Raw genomic sequence first — 13,997 nt, 5'->3', positions numbered from 1 at the left:
CTTTTCTCTTGTTCCTGTCAGTCATGATTTGAAAATTTGACATTTCAACAACGTGCCAAATTTTTTCAGTCATATAAACATGAAAATAAAAAATATCTAACGAATGACGCACAGGCATCCAACATTATTGTACATTGACAGGTTTATTGCAAAGTGGACTAAGTTTAAATGACGTTTCTTCTTGCTAAATTTTGTCTACGACTTTACTAATTGTTATTTCTACTGTCATTTTGAATAAAAATTGTAGTGTTTAATAAATTTTATAATAATAAACCTCCAGAGATTTTACTTTAGCGCCGCCTCTGTTAATTGAGCGTCTGTCAAGACTCGGATCAGTAGCGGCGGGTACCTTACCAGAAAATAACAAAAATAACATTATTATCCAAATTTTAGCAACCAATTAAAATCGTCACAAAATATACTTTCAAAAGTATCTATAATATTTGTAAAGTAAGTATATAATAGAGATCGTGTTCAAATTTTTGGTTTTAGATTTACATATACAAACGTCATCTACGCCAATGACCTGACGGAAATGACGTTTCCGAGTGTCTCCTTATTCCAGTGTCGTACGTGGCCAAAATCGACCAAAACCTTAGTCAGACGCCCATTTCGCACAGAAGCAGCCCACGCGACCGCCCCTCGTTAAAAAAACAGAATCCGGAAACGGCAAAAAAAAAAACCGCAAAAAAGCATGTTGGCAGTTCGGCGGTTGGTTGCATTGCAACCCAGCGCTGCCAACCCGACCCCCCCAAAATCCTGTTTATATCAGGCCCGGTTATGAAATGGCGGATGGCGTTTTATTGTCAAAGAAATAGTGTTGTCCATCGCCGAGCTTGAAGCCCCCAGCGCCGCCAAGCCGTAAATGAACTTGGAGCCGTCGCCCCCCGAGCCCCCAGTGCCGTCGTGACCGTCCCGCGCGCCAAAGTCTCTCATAATATGGGGTGAATCCTCCAGAGCCCGGTCGAGTCAAAGCCCGAACGTCGCAAGCCTTTATGTCCTCAGCTGGTGAGTTACGTGATGGAAATAGACGTCACGCCCGAGGCGAACTCCGAGAAAAGCGACGGCGCTTCGAGTCAGGGCGAGGAGGAAAATGCCGAGAAAGCCGACAAGGGGCCCCCCGAGCCCAAGAGCAAGAAGGCCATCAAGCACGCGCTGCGCCAGCAGGCGAAGCGTAGGCGCAAGAACACGACCATCGCCTCCGGCAACTCGTCGACGGTGCCGCGGATCATCGTGAAGCCGCTGCCCCCGCAGCCCCCGGAGGAGGCGCCGCCGACGGCCGTCAAGGCGCCCACGATGCGGGAGGTGCTGGCGTCGATTCCCGGCTTCACCATGAAGCCTCGCAGGCGCACCAACAAGAAGCTGTCCACGGCGGCCCAGCTGGAGCAGACGAAGGAGGGCTGCATCGACCTCGAGACTCCGGACTCGATTCTCGTCAACACGAACTTGAGACTGTTGTTGAATAAAGCGACGTTCGCCTCTCTACCGCTGTTGTATCAGAATAAACTAGTGCAATTATTACCCGATGTCGATAGGAATAGTGTGACAAACTCTGCGGACTCGTTAGAACTGAGCAATTCGGGGTTGAACAACGAATTCTTCGCGAGGGCTTGTTTGGAGTGGCAGGACAGGTTGGTTTTTCACTGTTAAAGTTGGGGGGCGTCAGGAAATTTCGTTGTGTTGCTTAAATTATGTGTGTTTTCGTACTCATTTTTATGATTTATTTTTTCGTGGAAATTGGTTATTGGAAAGGTGAAAGTTTAAGATGAATTCTTAGAAATTATTATAAAAGGCATTTACTTCAGTTTACAAGGATAACGTCATCTGCAAAAAAAATTGTTTTGGTATTTTGTTTATGTTTTCCTGGAATTGACACATCACAGAATCCATTCAAGATTTTTTTTACGAGATAATTAATTTGTAACAAAATTGGAACGGTGCCGTAAAAGATAAATTGGGTTATGTGAGAATTTTTGTCGAAGTATTTGCTATTAAAAAAAGGGGGAATTAGAGTTAGCTGCGTTGTAAAAACTTCAAATGGCAATATTGTGATAGTGTTTTGAGGTTAAAGTATTATCTTTTTTAACCATTGTGTCATAAACTCATTGAAAACCACGTTTTTATTTGTAACGTGTGCTCAATGTAAACAGTTTTTTAATGAGTTTTATTTTATTAATTCTTTTTTTTTAGTGTTACGTAAAATGTTCGTTCCATCGATTGATCTATTGATATGTCAAGATTATTTTTTTTAAATAACAAATAATTCATTTAAGAAAGATGCATTTATGCTGATAAGGTTATAGATGTAATCTTTAAATTTAATTTGTGTTCAAGGTATCAACAAGGCAACAAAGTTTAAAATGTATTTTGTACGTCATAGCACTGACATTTCCTGCTAAGTCAGGAATGAGATATCTTTTTGTCAGGTTGGCAAGATATTTTTTTTATTTTATGATGGTATACGTGACGTAAAATTGAAATTTTTGGACATTGGCTGCCGTTTTCTCATTTTTTTTTTTAGGTGCGCAAGTGTCAAAATTGATAATCTGAAATGACATGCTATCATTGCTGCCAATGACTCAAAATTGCCAACTCAAAAATTTACTCCGATTATTAATAGTCACCTGGTATTTGTTAATTTCTTTTCCTAAGAATATATTCAAATTGAAACATCAAAAATTGAAAAAAAAGAGCATTGAAAGATTTAAAAATTGATAACACGGGAAATTAAAATATCTAGAAACTGCAAAACCTAAAAATTTAAAAACGAAAAATTAAAAGTGGAAATTAAAAAGCGAAAATTTGAGAAATCGAAAAATTGAAATACATATCTAAAAAATTATAAAATGGGAAAATCGAAAAACTTAAAAACTGAACAGACGAAAACTTGAAATTCTAAACTGATAATTCGGGAAAATTTGAAAAAAACTAAAATATCGAAAAATTGTAAAATGAAAAATCTAAAAATTTGAAAATTGCAAAATAGAAAACCAGAAAATTCCAAAAATACAAAACCGGAGGAACGAAAAATTGCAAAATCGAAAAATTGACATTCGAAAACTAAAAAACTGAAAAAACAAAAATTTTAAAAATGAAAAATTGATAAATCGAAAAATGAAAAATTCTAAAAATTACAAAATTGAAAAATTGAAAAACCCAAAAATTAAAAATCTAGAAACTGAAAAATGGAAAAATTGGAGAATCCAGACTTTGAAAAATACAAAAATTGAAATAATTAACAAAATGTGCAATTAAAAATCAAGAACTTGAAAAGTCGGAAACTTAAAATTAGGAAAGTGGAAAGTCGAAAAAATAAAAAATTGAATAACCGGAAAACTGAAAAACTAAAAATTGAAAAGTAAAAAATAAAAAACTTGTAAAATCGCAAATTTAACCAACGAGAAATTGAAGAATTCAAAAGTTCAAAAGACGAAAACATGAAAATTCAAAGAATAAGAATTCGAAAACAATCAAAAAACTAAAAATTTGAAAAACTGGAAAAATCTAAAATTCCAAAATTGAAAAACAAGTAATTTAAAAATAGCAAAATCGAAATAACGAAAAATTGACATTCGAAAAGTGAAAAATTGAACAAACGAAAACGTGAAAATGTAGATTGAAAACTCGATAAAATGAAGACATGAAACATTGAAAAATTAAAATTCGAAAAATTGCAAAATTTAAAAAGATGAACAGTTAAAAACAAGAACTTTGAAAATTGAAAAAATGAATAATAGAAAGATGGAAAAATTCAAGTTGGGAAACTGGAAATTGGAAAATTGAAAAATCCAAAACTTCAAAAATTGAAAACTTGAAAGTTAAGATCAAAAACTCGAAAAAATGAAGTGAAAAATTGAAAAATCGGAAAACTGAAAAAAACAAAAATTGAAAAATTAAAATATCTAGAAACTGCAAAGTCTAAGATTTTAAAAATGAAAATTGAAAATTCAAAAAATTAAAATATCTAAAAAATTGAAAAATAAAAAAATTGCAGAATTGAAAAACAAAAAAATTCAAAAATTGCAGAAACGAAAGAAATAGAAAAACTGAGAAAACGAAAAATCGAAAAATTAAAATACATATCTAGAAACTGCAACACTTACTAAAATTTTAAAACGAAAAATTAAAATATCAAAAATATTGTAAAATGGAAAAATCAAAAAACTTTAAAATTGAAAAATCAAAAAATTGTTAAATGAAAAACAAAAAATTCAAAAATTGCAAAAACTGAAGAACGAAATAAAATAAATTGACATTCGAAAACTAAAAAATTGAACAAACGAAAACTTGAAAAATTCAAAATTGGGCAGTTGAAAAATCAAAAATTCGAAAAATTGCAAAATTGAAAATTTAAAAATGAAAAATCGAAAAATTAGAATATCTAAAAATTGTAAAATGGAATAAAACAGAAAATTCAAAAAATGCAAAACCGAAGGAACGAAAAATTGCGAAATCGAAAAATTGACATTCGAAAACTAATAAACTGAAGGAACGAAAATTTGAAAAATTGAAAACTCGAAAAAATGAAGTGGAAAATTAAAAAATCGAAAAATGAAAAATCGAACGAACGAAAAATCGTGAAATCTAAAAATTGACATTCGAAAAGTGAAAAATTGAACAAACGAAAACTTGAAAATGTAGATTAAAAACTCGAGAAAATGGAGACATGAAAAATTGAGAAATTAAAATACGAACAATTGCAAAAGTGAAAAATTGAATTCGAAAAATTGAAAATTTTAAAAAGATGAACTATTAAAAACAAGAACTTTGACAATTGAAAAAATGAATAATGGAAACATGGAACAATTAAAGTTGTGAAACTGGAAATTCAAGAATTGAAAAGACGGAAAATTGGAAAATCGAAAACTTGAAAATTAAGATCGAAAACTTGAAAAAGTGAAGTGAAAAATTGAAAAATCGAAATATGAAAAATTTTAAAAATTGCAAAACTGAACACTTGAAATCGAGAATTTGTAAAAACGAAAAATAGTAAAATCAAAAAATTGAAATATCTAGAAACTGCAAAATCTAAAATTTTAAAAACGAGAAATTAAAAAATCAAAAAATTGACAAGTTGAAAAAAGAAAACAAAAATTGCAAAAACGAAAGAAGGAAATAAAAGAAATTGACATTTGAAAACTGAAAAATTTTTAAAATGATATTAAAAAGCCAAAATTTGAAAAATTGATAAATTGAAAATACGAAAAATGAACATATGTATCTGAAAATTGTAAAGTGGAAAAATCTAAAAACGTAATAATTAAAAAAATAAATAAAATTGCAAATAGAAAGAAATGCAGAAAATTAAAAAAATGGAAAACCGAAGGAATGAACAAATGCGAACTCGAAAAATTGGAAAACTGAGAAATCTAAAAATCCTAAAATTGAACAATTGACATTCGAAAACTAAAAAACTGAAGAAACGAAAATTTGAAAAATTCAAAATTAAAGAATCAAGAACTTGAAAATTAAAATCGAAAACTCGAAAAAATGAAATGGAAAATTGAAACATCGAAAAATGAAAAATTCTAAAAATTGTGAAGTTGAAAACTTGAAATCGAAAGTTTGTAAAATCGAAAAACCGAAGGAATAAAAAATTCAGAAACCGAAAAATTGAAAATCTAGAACCTGAGAAATGAAAAATTGGAAAATCGAGGAATTGAAAAAATTGAAAATTTTAAATCAAAACTTTGAAAAATTTAAGAAATTGAAATATTTTTAGTCAAGAACTTGGACAACTGAAAAATCCTAAAATCGAACAAACGAAATATTGAAAAATTCAAAAGTCGAAAATTTAAAAATCAAAACTGAAAATCCGAAAAAATGTAGTGAAACATTGAAAAATAGAAAAATAAAACGAAAAATTGAAAAACCAAAAAATCAAAAATTAGAACTAAAAAACCGTTGAAAAAAAAAAGCATTGAAAAATTTAAAAACGAAAAATTAAAAGTTGAAAAATTCAAAATTAAAAAATCAAAAACTTGAAAATTAGAGTCGAAAACTCGAAAAAATGAAATGAAAAATTGATAAATCGAAAAATGAAAAATGCTGAAAATTATAAAATTGAAAAACCCAAAAATTGAAAATCTAGAAACTGAAAAATGGAAAAATTAGAGAATCCAGACTTTGAAAAATACAAAAATTGAAAAAATTAAGAGAATGTACAATTAAAATCAAGAACTTGAAAAGTCGGAAACTTAAAATTAGGAAAGTGGAAAGTCGAAAAAGTGAAAAATTGAATAACCGGAAAACTGAAAAACTAAAAATTGAAAAGCAAAAAGTTAAAAACTTGTAAAAACGTAAATTTAACCAACGAGAAATTGAAGAATTCAAAAGTTCAAAAAAAAGAACTTGAAAATTCAAAGAAGAGAATTCGAAAAAATTGAAAACAAAAAAGTGAAAAGTCGAAAATTTGAAAAATCAATAAATTAAAATATCCAAAAATTGTAAAATGAAAAAAAACCGGAAAATTGAAAGAACAAAAAATCGTGAAATGGAAAAATTGACATTCGAAAAGTGAAAAATTGCACAAACGAAAACTTGAAAATGTAGAGACATGAAATGGAGACATGAAACATTGAAAAATTAGAATTCAAAAAATTGCAAAAGTGAGAAATTGAAATCGAAAAATTGAAAAATTTAAAAAGATGAACAGTTAAAAACAAGAACTTTGAAAATTAAAAAAATGAATAATAGAAACATGAAAAAATTGAAGTTGTGAAACTGAAAATTCAAAAATTGGGAAGACAAAAAATTGAAAAATAAAAAAATTGCAAAATAGAAAAATTTTAAAAATCTAAAAATTGTAAAATGAGAAAATCAAAAAACTTAAAAACCGAAAAACCAAAAAATTGCTACATTGAAAAACGAAAACCGAAACCGAAAGAACGAAAAATTGCGAAATAAAAAAATCACATTCAAAAACTAAAAAACTGAACAGGCGAAAACTTGAAATTCTAAATTGGAAACACGGGAAAATTGAAAAGTTGAGAAATTAAAAATTGAAAAGTCGAAAAATTAAAAACGGGAAATAAAAAAGCGAAAATTGAAAGAATTGATAAATTGAATATACGAAAAATTAAAATATCTAAAAATTTTAAACTAAAAATCTAAAAACATAAAAATTGAAAAATCGAAAAATTGCAATATAGAAAAACAGAAAATTCCAAAAATGCAAAACCCGAGGAACAAAAAATTGCGAAATCGAAAAATTGACATTCGAAAACTAAAAAACTGAACAAACAAAAATTTTAAAAATTCGAAATTAAAAAATCAAAAACTTGAAAATTAGAGTCGAAAACTCGAAAAAATGAAATGAAAAATTGATAAATCGAAAAATGAAAAATTCTAAAAATTACTAAATTGAAAAATTCTAAAACCCAAAAATTAAAAATGTAGAAACTGAAAAATGGAAACATTGGAGGAAAATCCAGACTTTGAAACATAAAAAATTGAAAAAATTAACAGAATGTATAATTAAAAATCAAGAACTTGAAAAGTCGGAAACTTAAAATTAGGAAAGTGGAAAGTCGAAAAGGTGACTTAAATTTAACCAACGAGAAATTGAAGAATTCGAAAAAATTAAAAACAAAAAAGTGAAAAGTCGAAAATTTGAAAAACCAATAAATTAAAATATCCAAAAATTGTAAAATGAAAAAAAAAATCGGAAAATTGAAAGAACAAAAAATCGTGAAATGGAAAAATTGACATTCGAAAAGTGAAAAATTGCACAAACGAAAACTTGAAAATGTAGATTGAAAACTCGAGAAAATGGAGACATTAAATATTGAAAAATTAGAATTCAAAAAATTGCAAAAGTGAGAAAATGAAATCGAAAAATTTAAAAAGATGAACAGTTAAAAACAAGAACTTTGAAAATTAAAAAAATGAATAATAGAAACATGAAAAAATAAATTGGGAAGACGAAAAATTGAAAAATCAAAAAATTGCAAAATAGAAAAACAGAAAAAATTGCAAAATTAAAAAAATGCAGAACCACAGGACCGAAAAACTGACATCGAAAACTAAAAAAACTGAAGAACCGAAAATGTAAAAATTAAAATATCTAAAAAATTGTAAAATGGGAAAATCGAAAAACTTAAAAACTGGAAAACCAAAAAATTGCTACATTGAAAAACGAAAAATTAAAAAAAAAATCAAAACCGAAAGAACGAAAAAATGAGAGAAAAAAGAAAATGACATTCGCAAACTAAAAAACTGAACGAACGAAAACTTGAAAAATTGAAAAACTTGAAAATCTAAATTGAAAACTCTGGAAAATGAAGACAAAAAATTGGAAAAATAGCAAAGTTGCAAAATGAAAAATCTAAAAACTTAAAAATTGAAAAACAAAATTGCGAATAGAAAAACAGAAAATTCAAAAAATGCAAAACTCGAAAAATTGACATTCGAAAACTAAAAAACTGAAGAAACGAAAGTTTGAAAAATTCAAGAAAAAAAAATCTAAATCTTCAAAATTAAAATTGAAAAAATGAAGTAAAAAATTGAAAAAGCGAAAAATGAAAAATTGCAAAAATTGAAAAGCGGAAAAATGAAAAATTATAAAATCGAAACTTTGAAAAATACAAAAATTGAAGAATTAAGAAAATGTACAATTAAAAATCAAGAACTTGAAAAATTGGAAAAACGAAAAATTATAAAATTAAAGCATTGAAAAATCAAAAAATTAAAATTAAGAAAGTCAAAAGTCGAAAAAGTGAAAAATTGAATAACCAGAAACCAACGAGAATTTGAAGAAATCAAAAATTCAAAAGACGAAAACTTGAAAATTTTAAGAGAATTCGAAAAAATTAATCGGAAAAACTAAAAATTTGAAAAATTGCAAAATTGAAAAAGCGAAAATTTTAAAAATCGATTAATTAAAATATACGAAAAATTAAAATATCAAACATATTGGAATGGAAAAATCGAGAAACTTAAAAATTCAAAAATCAATAAATTGTTCAATTGAAAAATTCAATTTTCAAAATTCAAAAATTCCAAAAACAAAAGAACGAAATAAAAGAAATTGACATTCGGAAACTAAAAAACTGAGCAAACGAAAACTTGAAAAATTTAAAAACGAAAAATTGAAAAAGTGAAAAATTAAAAATCGAAAATTTGAAAAATGGAATCTAAAAACTTAAAACTTGAAAAGTCAAAAAATTGCAAAATAGAAAAGCAGAGAAGTCAAAAAATAAAAAACCAAAGGAACAAAAAATTGACATTCGAAAACTAAAAAACTGAAGAAACAAAAATTTGAAAAATTCAAAATTAAAAATCAAAAACTTGAAAATTAGAGTCGAAAGTCGAAAAAAATGAATAAAAACTGAAGGAATAAAAACATTGAAAAACCGAAAAATTAAAAATCTAGAAACGGAAAATTTGGCGAAAACAAAATATGAAAATATTAAGAAAATGTACAATTCAAAATCAAGAACTTGAAAAATTGAAAAAACGAAAAGTTATAAAATTAAATCATTGCAAAATCTAAAAATTGGAAAAATTAATATGAGTATTTAAAAATCAAGAATTTGAAAAATCGAAAACTTAAAATTAGGAAAGTGGAAAGTAGAAAAAGTGAAAAATTAAATAACCGGAAAACTAAAAACTAAAAATTGAAAAGTAAAAAATAAAAAACTTGTAAAATCGAAAATTTAACCAACGAGAAATTGAAGAATTCAAGTGTTCAAAAGACGAAAACTTGAAAATTCAAAAAAGAGGAAGAATTCGAAAAAATTAATCAAAAAACTAAAAATTTAAAAAATCGAAAAATTGAAGAATTGAAAGCGAAAATTTATTAAATCTAAAAACTAAAAAATCGAAAAATTTAAAAACAAAAAAAATGAAAAACCAAAAATTGAAAAAGTGAAAAATCGATAGTACACGAAAAATTAAAATTGCAAAATGGAAAAATCTAAAAATCAAAAATTCCAAAATTGAAAAACAAGTAATTTAAAAATCGCAAAATCGAAATAACGAAAAATCGTGAATTCGAAAAATTGACATTTGAAAACTGAAAAATTGAACAAAGGAAAACTTGAAAAACTCGAGAAAATGGAGACATGAAAAATTCGAAAAATTGCAAAAGTGAAAAATTTAAATCGAAAAATTGAAAAAATTAAAAAGATTAAAAGTTAAAAAAAAAGAAGTCTAAAAATGGAAAAATTGAATAATAGAAACTTGGAAAAATTAAAGTTGTGAAGCTGGAGATTGAAAAATTGAGAAGGCGGAAAATAAAAAATTCAAAACTTGAAAAATCTAAAACTTGGAAAGTTAAGATCGAAAATTCGAAAAAATGAAGTGAAAATTGTAAAGTCGAAAAACTAAAAAAAAAAAACAAAAATTGAAAAATTAAAATGTCTAAAATATGGTAAAATGGAAAAATCGAAAAACTTTAAAATTGTAAACTCAAAAAATTGTTAAATTGAAAAACAAAAAATTCAAAAATTGCAAAAACTAAAGAACGAAACTAAAAAACTGAACAAACGAAAACTTGAAAAATTCAAAATTGGAAAGTTCAAAAATTAAAATTCGAAAAATTGCAAAATTGAAAATTTAAAAACGAAAAATCGAAAAATTAAAAATTTAGAATATCCAATGATTGTAAAATAGAAAAGCAGAAAATTCAAAAAATGCAAAACCCAAGGGACCGAAAAAATTACGAAATCGAAAAATTAAAAATCTAGAAACTGAAAAATTATAAAATCAAAACTTTGAAAAATTGAAAAAAAAAGCAAAATTAAAATTAGGAAATTGAAAAGTCGAAAAAGTGAAAAATTGAATAACCGGAAAACAGAAAAATAAAAATTGAAAAGAAAAAAATAAAAAACTTTCATAACCGTAAATTTAACCAACGAGAAATTGAAGAATTCAAGAGTTCAAAAGACTAAAACTTGAAAATTCAAAGAAGAGTATTCGAAAAAATTAATCAAAAAACTAAAAATATGAAAAATTACAAAATTGAATTCCAAAAATTGTAGAATTGAAATAGAAATTTTATTAAATCTAGAAACTGAAAAATCGAAAAATTTAAAAACAAAAAGTGAAAAGTTGAAAAATTGAAAAAGCGAAAATTTGAAAAATCAATAAATTAAACTATACGAAAAATTAAAATATCTAAAAATTGTTAAACAAGTGATTTAAAAATCGCAAAATTGAAATAACGAAACATCGCGAAATCGAAAAATTGACCTTTGAAAAGTGAAAAATTGAACGAACGAAAACTTGAAAACGTAGATTGAAAACTCGAGAAAATGGAGACATGAAAAATTGAAAAATTAGAATTCCAAAACTTGCAAAAGTGAAAAATTTAAATCGAAAAATTGGAAAAATTAAAAAGATGAATACTTAAATAAGAACTTAAAAATTGAAAAAATGAATAATAGAAACTGGAAACTGAAAATTTGAAAACACGGAAAATTGAAAAGCTAAAAATTGAAAAATTCAAACCTTCAAAAGTCGAAAACTTGAAAGGTAAGATCGAAAACTCGAAAAACTGAAAAAAACGAAAAATTGAAAAATTAAAATATCTACAAACTGCAAAGTCCAAAATTTTAAAAATGAAAAATTGAAAATTCAAAAAATTAAAATATCTAAAAATTATAAAATAGAAAAACAGAAAATTCAAAATATGCAAACCGAAGGAACGAAAAATTGCGAAATCGAAAAATTGACGTTCGAAAACTAAAAAACTGAAGGAGCGATAATTTGAAAAATTTAAAAAATTAAAATTGAAAACCCGAAAAAATCAATGAAAAATTGCAAAATTGTAAAACAAGTAATTTAAAAATCGCAAAATCGAAACAACGAAAAATTGTGAAATCGAAAAATTGACATTCGAAAAGTCAAAAATTTCACAAACGAAAACTTGAAAATGTAGATTGAAAACTCAAGAAAATGGAGACATGAAATATTGAAAATTAAAAATTCGAAAAATTGCAAGCGAAAAATTTAAATAAAAAAATTAAAAAAAATAAAAAGATGAACAGTTTAAAACAAGAAAATTGGAAAATCGAAAAATTCAAAACTTCAAAAATCGAAAAATAGAAAAATCGAAAAATTAAAATATCAAGAAACTATAAAATCTAAAATTTTTAACAAGAAGTTAAAAATTGCTAAATTGAAAAAAGAAACAAAAATTGCAAAAACGAAAGAAGGAAATAAAAGAAATTGACATTTGAAAACTGAAAAACTGAACAAACGAAAACGTGAAAAATTCAAAATTGACAAGTCGAATCAAAAATTCGAAAAATTGCAAAATTGGAAATTTAAAAACGACAAATTGAAAAATCTGAACATTTAAAAAGAAAAATTAAAACGCGAAAATTTGAAAAATTGATAAATTGAAACTACGAAAAATTAAAATATGTATCTAAAAATTCCAGAGTGGAAAAATCTAAAAACTTAATAATTACGAAATTGAAAAATTAACATTCGAAGAAACGAAAATTTAAAAAATTCAAAATGAACGAATCTAGAACTTGAATGTCAAAATCGAAAACTCGAAAAATTGAAATATGGAAAAATGGAAAATTCTAAAAACTGTAAAGTTGAAAACTTAAAATCGGAAAACTGAAGGAATAAAAAATTGAGAAACCGAAAAATTGAAAATTTAGAACCTGAGAAATGGAAAAATTGAAAAGCCAGTAATTGAAAAAAACGGAAAAGGTGAAAACATGAAAAATTAAAATATCTTTAAATTGAAAGATAGACGAATGGGAAAATCACTCAAAGAAAAAACGAAAAATTATAAAACCAAAACATTGAAAAAATGAATTAAAACTGAGAAACTGGAAGGTCAAAAAAGTGAAAAATCGAAAAATTTAAAAACAAAAAAGTGAAAAACCGAAAAATTAAAAAAGCGAAAATTTGAAAAATCTTTACATTAAAAATACAAGCAATGATTAAAATATCTAAAAACTGTAAAATGGAAAAATCGAAAAACTTCAAAATTGAAAAATTAAAAAAAAATGCAAAATTGAGAAACAAATAATTCAAAAATTGAAAAATTGAAAACTTAAAAATTCGAAAAATTGCAAAAACGAAAAATTAAATAGAACACTTAAAAACAAGAACAATAAAAATTTAAAAAACGAATAATGGAAACACATAAAAACATGGAAAAATTAAAGTTGAAAAACTGGAAATTGAAAAATTTTAAACTTTAAAAAATGATGTGAAAAATTGAAAAATCGAAAAATTAAAATATCCAGAAATTGTAAAATCTAAAATTTTAAGAACGAAAAAACGAAAAATTAAAATATTGTGAAATAGAAAAATCGAAAAACTTTAAATTGAAAAATCAGGAAATTGCTTAATTGAAAAACAAAAAATTAAAAAATTGATAAATTGAAAATACGAAAAATTAAAATGTCTAAAAATTGCAAAATAGAGAACAGAAAATTCAAAACCGAAAAAACGAAAATTTTACATTCGAAAACTAAAAACTGAAGAAACGAAAATTTGAAAAATTCAAAATTAAAAAATCAAAAACTTGAAAATGAAAATCGAAAACTCCAAAAAATGAAATGAAAAATCGAAAAATTCTAAAATTTGCAAAATTGAAAAATTGAAATCGAAAGTTTGTAAAATCGAAAAACAGAAGGAATAAAAAATTGAAAAACCGAAAAATTAAAAATATAGGAACTGGAGAAAAAAAGGAAGAAACGAAAAATTGAAAAATAAAAGATAAAAGCTGAAAAGTTGAATCATCCTAAAATTGAAAACTCGAAAAAATGATGTGAAAAACAAAAAATGAAAAATTAAAATATCTAGAAACTGAAAAGTCGTTAAATGAAAAAACGAAAAACTAAAACCAAAACACTAAAAAATACAAAAATTGAAAAAAAAATGAGGAATTAAAATTGAGAAACTGGAAAGTCGGAAAAGTAAATAAACGAAAAATTGGAAAATTCAAAAGTTCAAAAATCGAAAACTTGAAAATAAAATCTAGAAACCAAAAAATAAAAAAATTGAAAACACAAAAAATCAAAATA

The 13,997-nt window shown here is 25.5% G+C and overlaps 1 protein-coding gene across 3 annotated transcripts in view; it reads left to right on the top strand.

Moving 5' to 3' along the window:
* Positions 1 to 584: 584 nt before the first annotated feature.
* The window catches only part of Asx (Additional sex combs), a 51,979-nt gene continuing 38,566 nt past the window's right edge, over positions 585 to 13,997 (top strand). Inside the window, exon 1 of one of the 3 annotated variants that reach the window (XM_064058293.1) lies at positions 585 to 1,631. In XM_064058293.1, coding sequence (XP_063914363.1) covers positions 1,021 to 1,631 — 611 coding nt within the window. In that variant the 5' untranslated portion in view covers positions 585 to 1,020. The remainder of the gene's footprint in view (positions 1,632 to 13,997) is intronic. The other 2 variants (XM_064058291.1, XM_064058292.1) reach the window with 2 other exon arrangements.

The sequence above is a fragment of the Zophobas morio genome, unplaced genomic scaffold (genome assembly GCF_036711695.1).
Source record: "Zophobas morio isolate AGI-343-1 ecotype UQ-CSIRO unplaced genomic scaffold, CSIRO_AGI_Zmor_V1 ptg000018l, whole genome shotgun sequence".
Taxonomy (NCBI): Eukaryota; Metazoa; Arthropoda; class Insecta; order Coleoptera; family Tenebrionidae; genus Zophobas; species Zophobas morio.
This window is presented reverse-complemented; position numbering and strand designations above follow the sequence as displayed.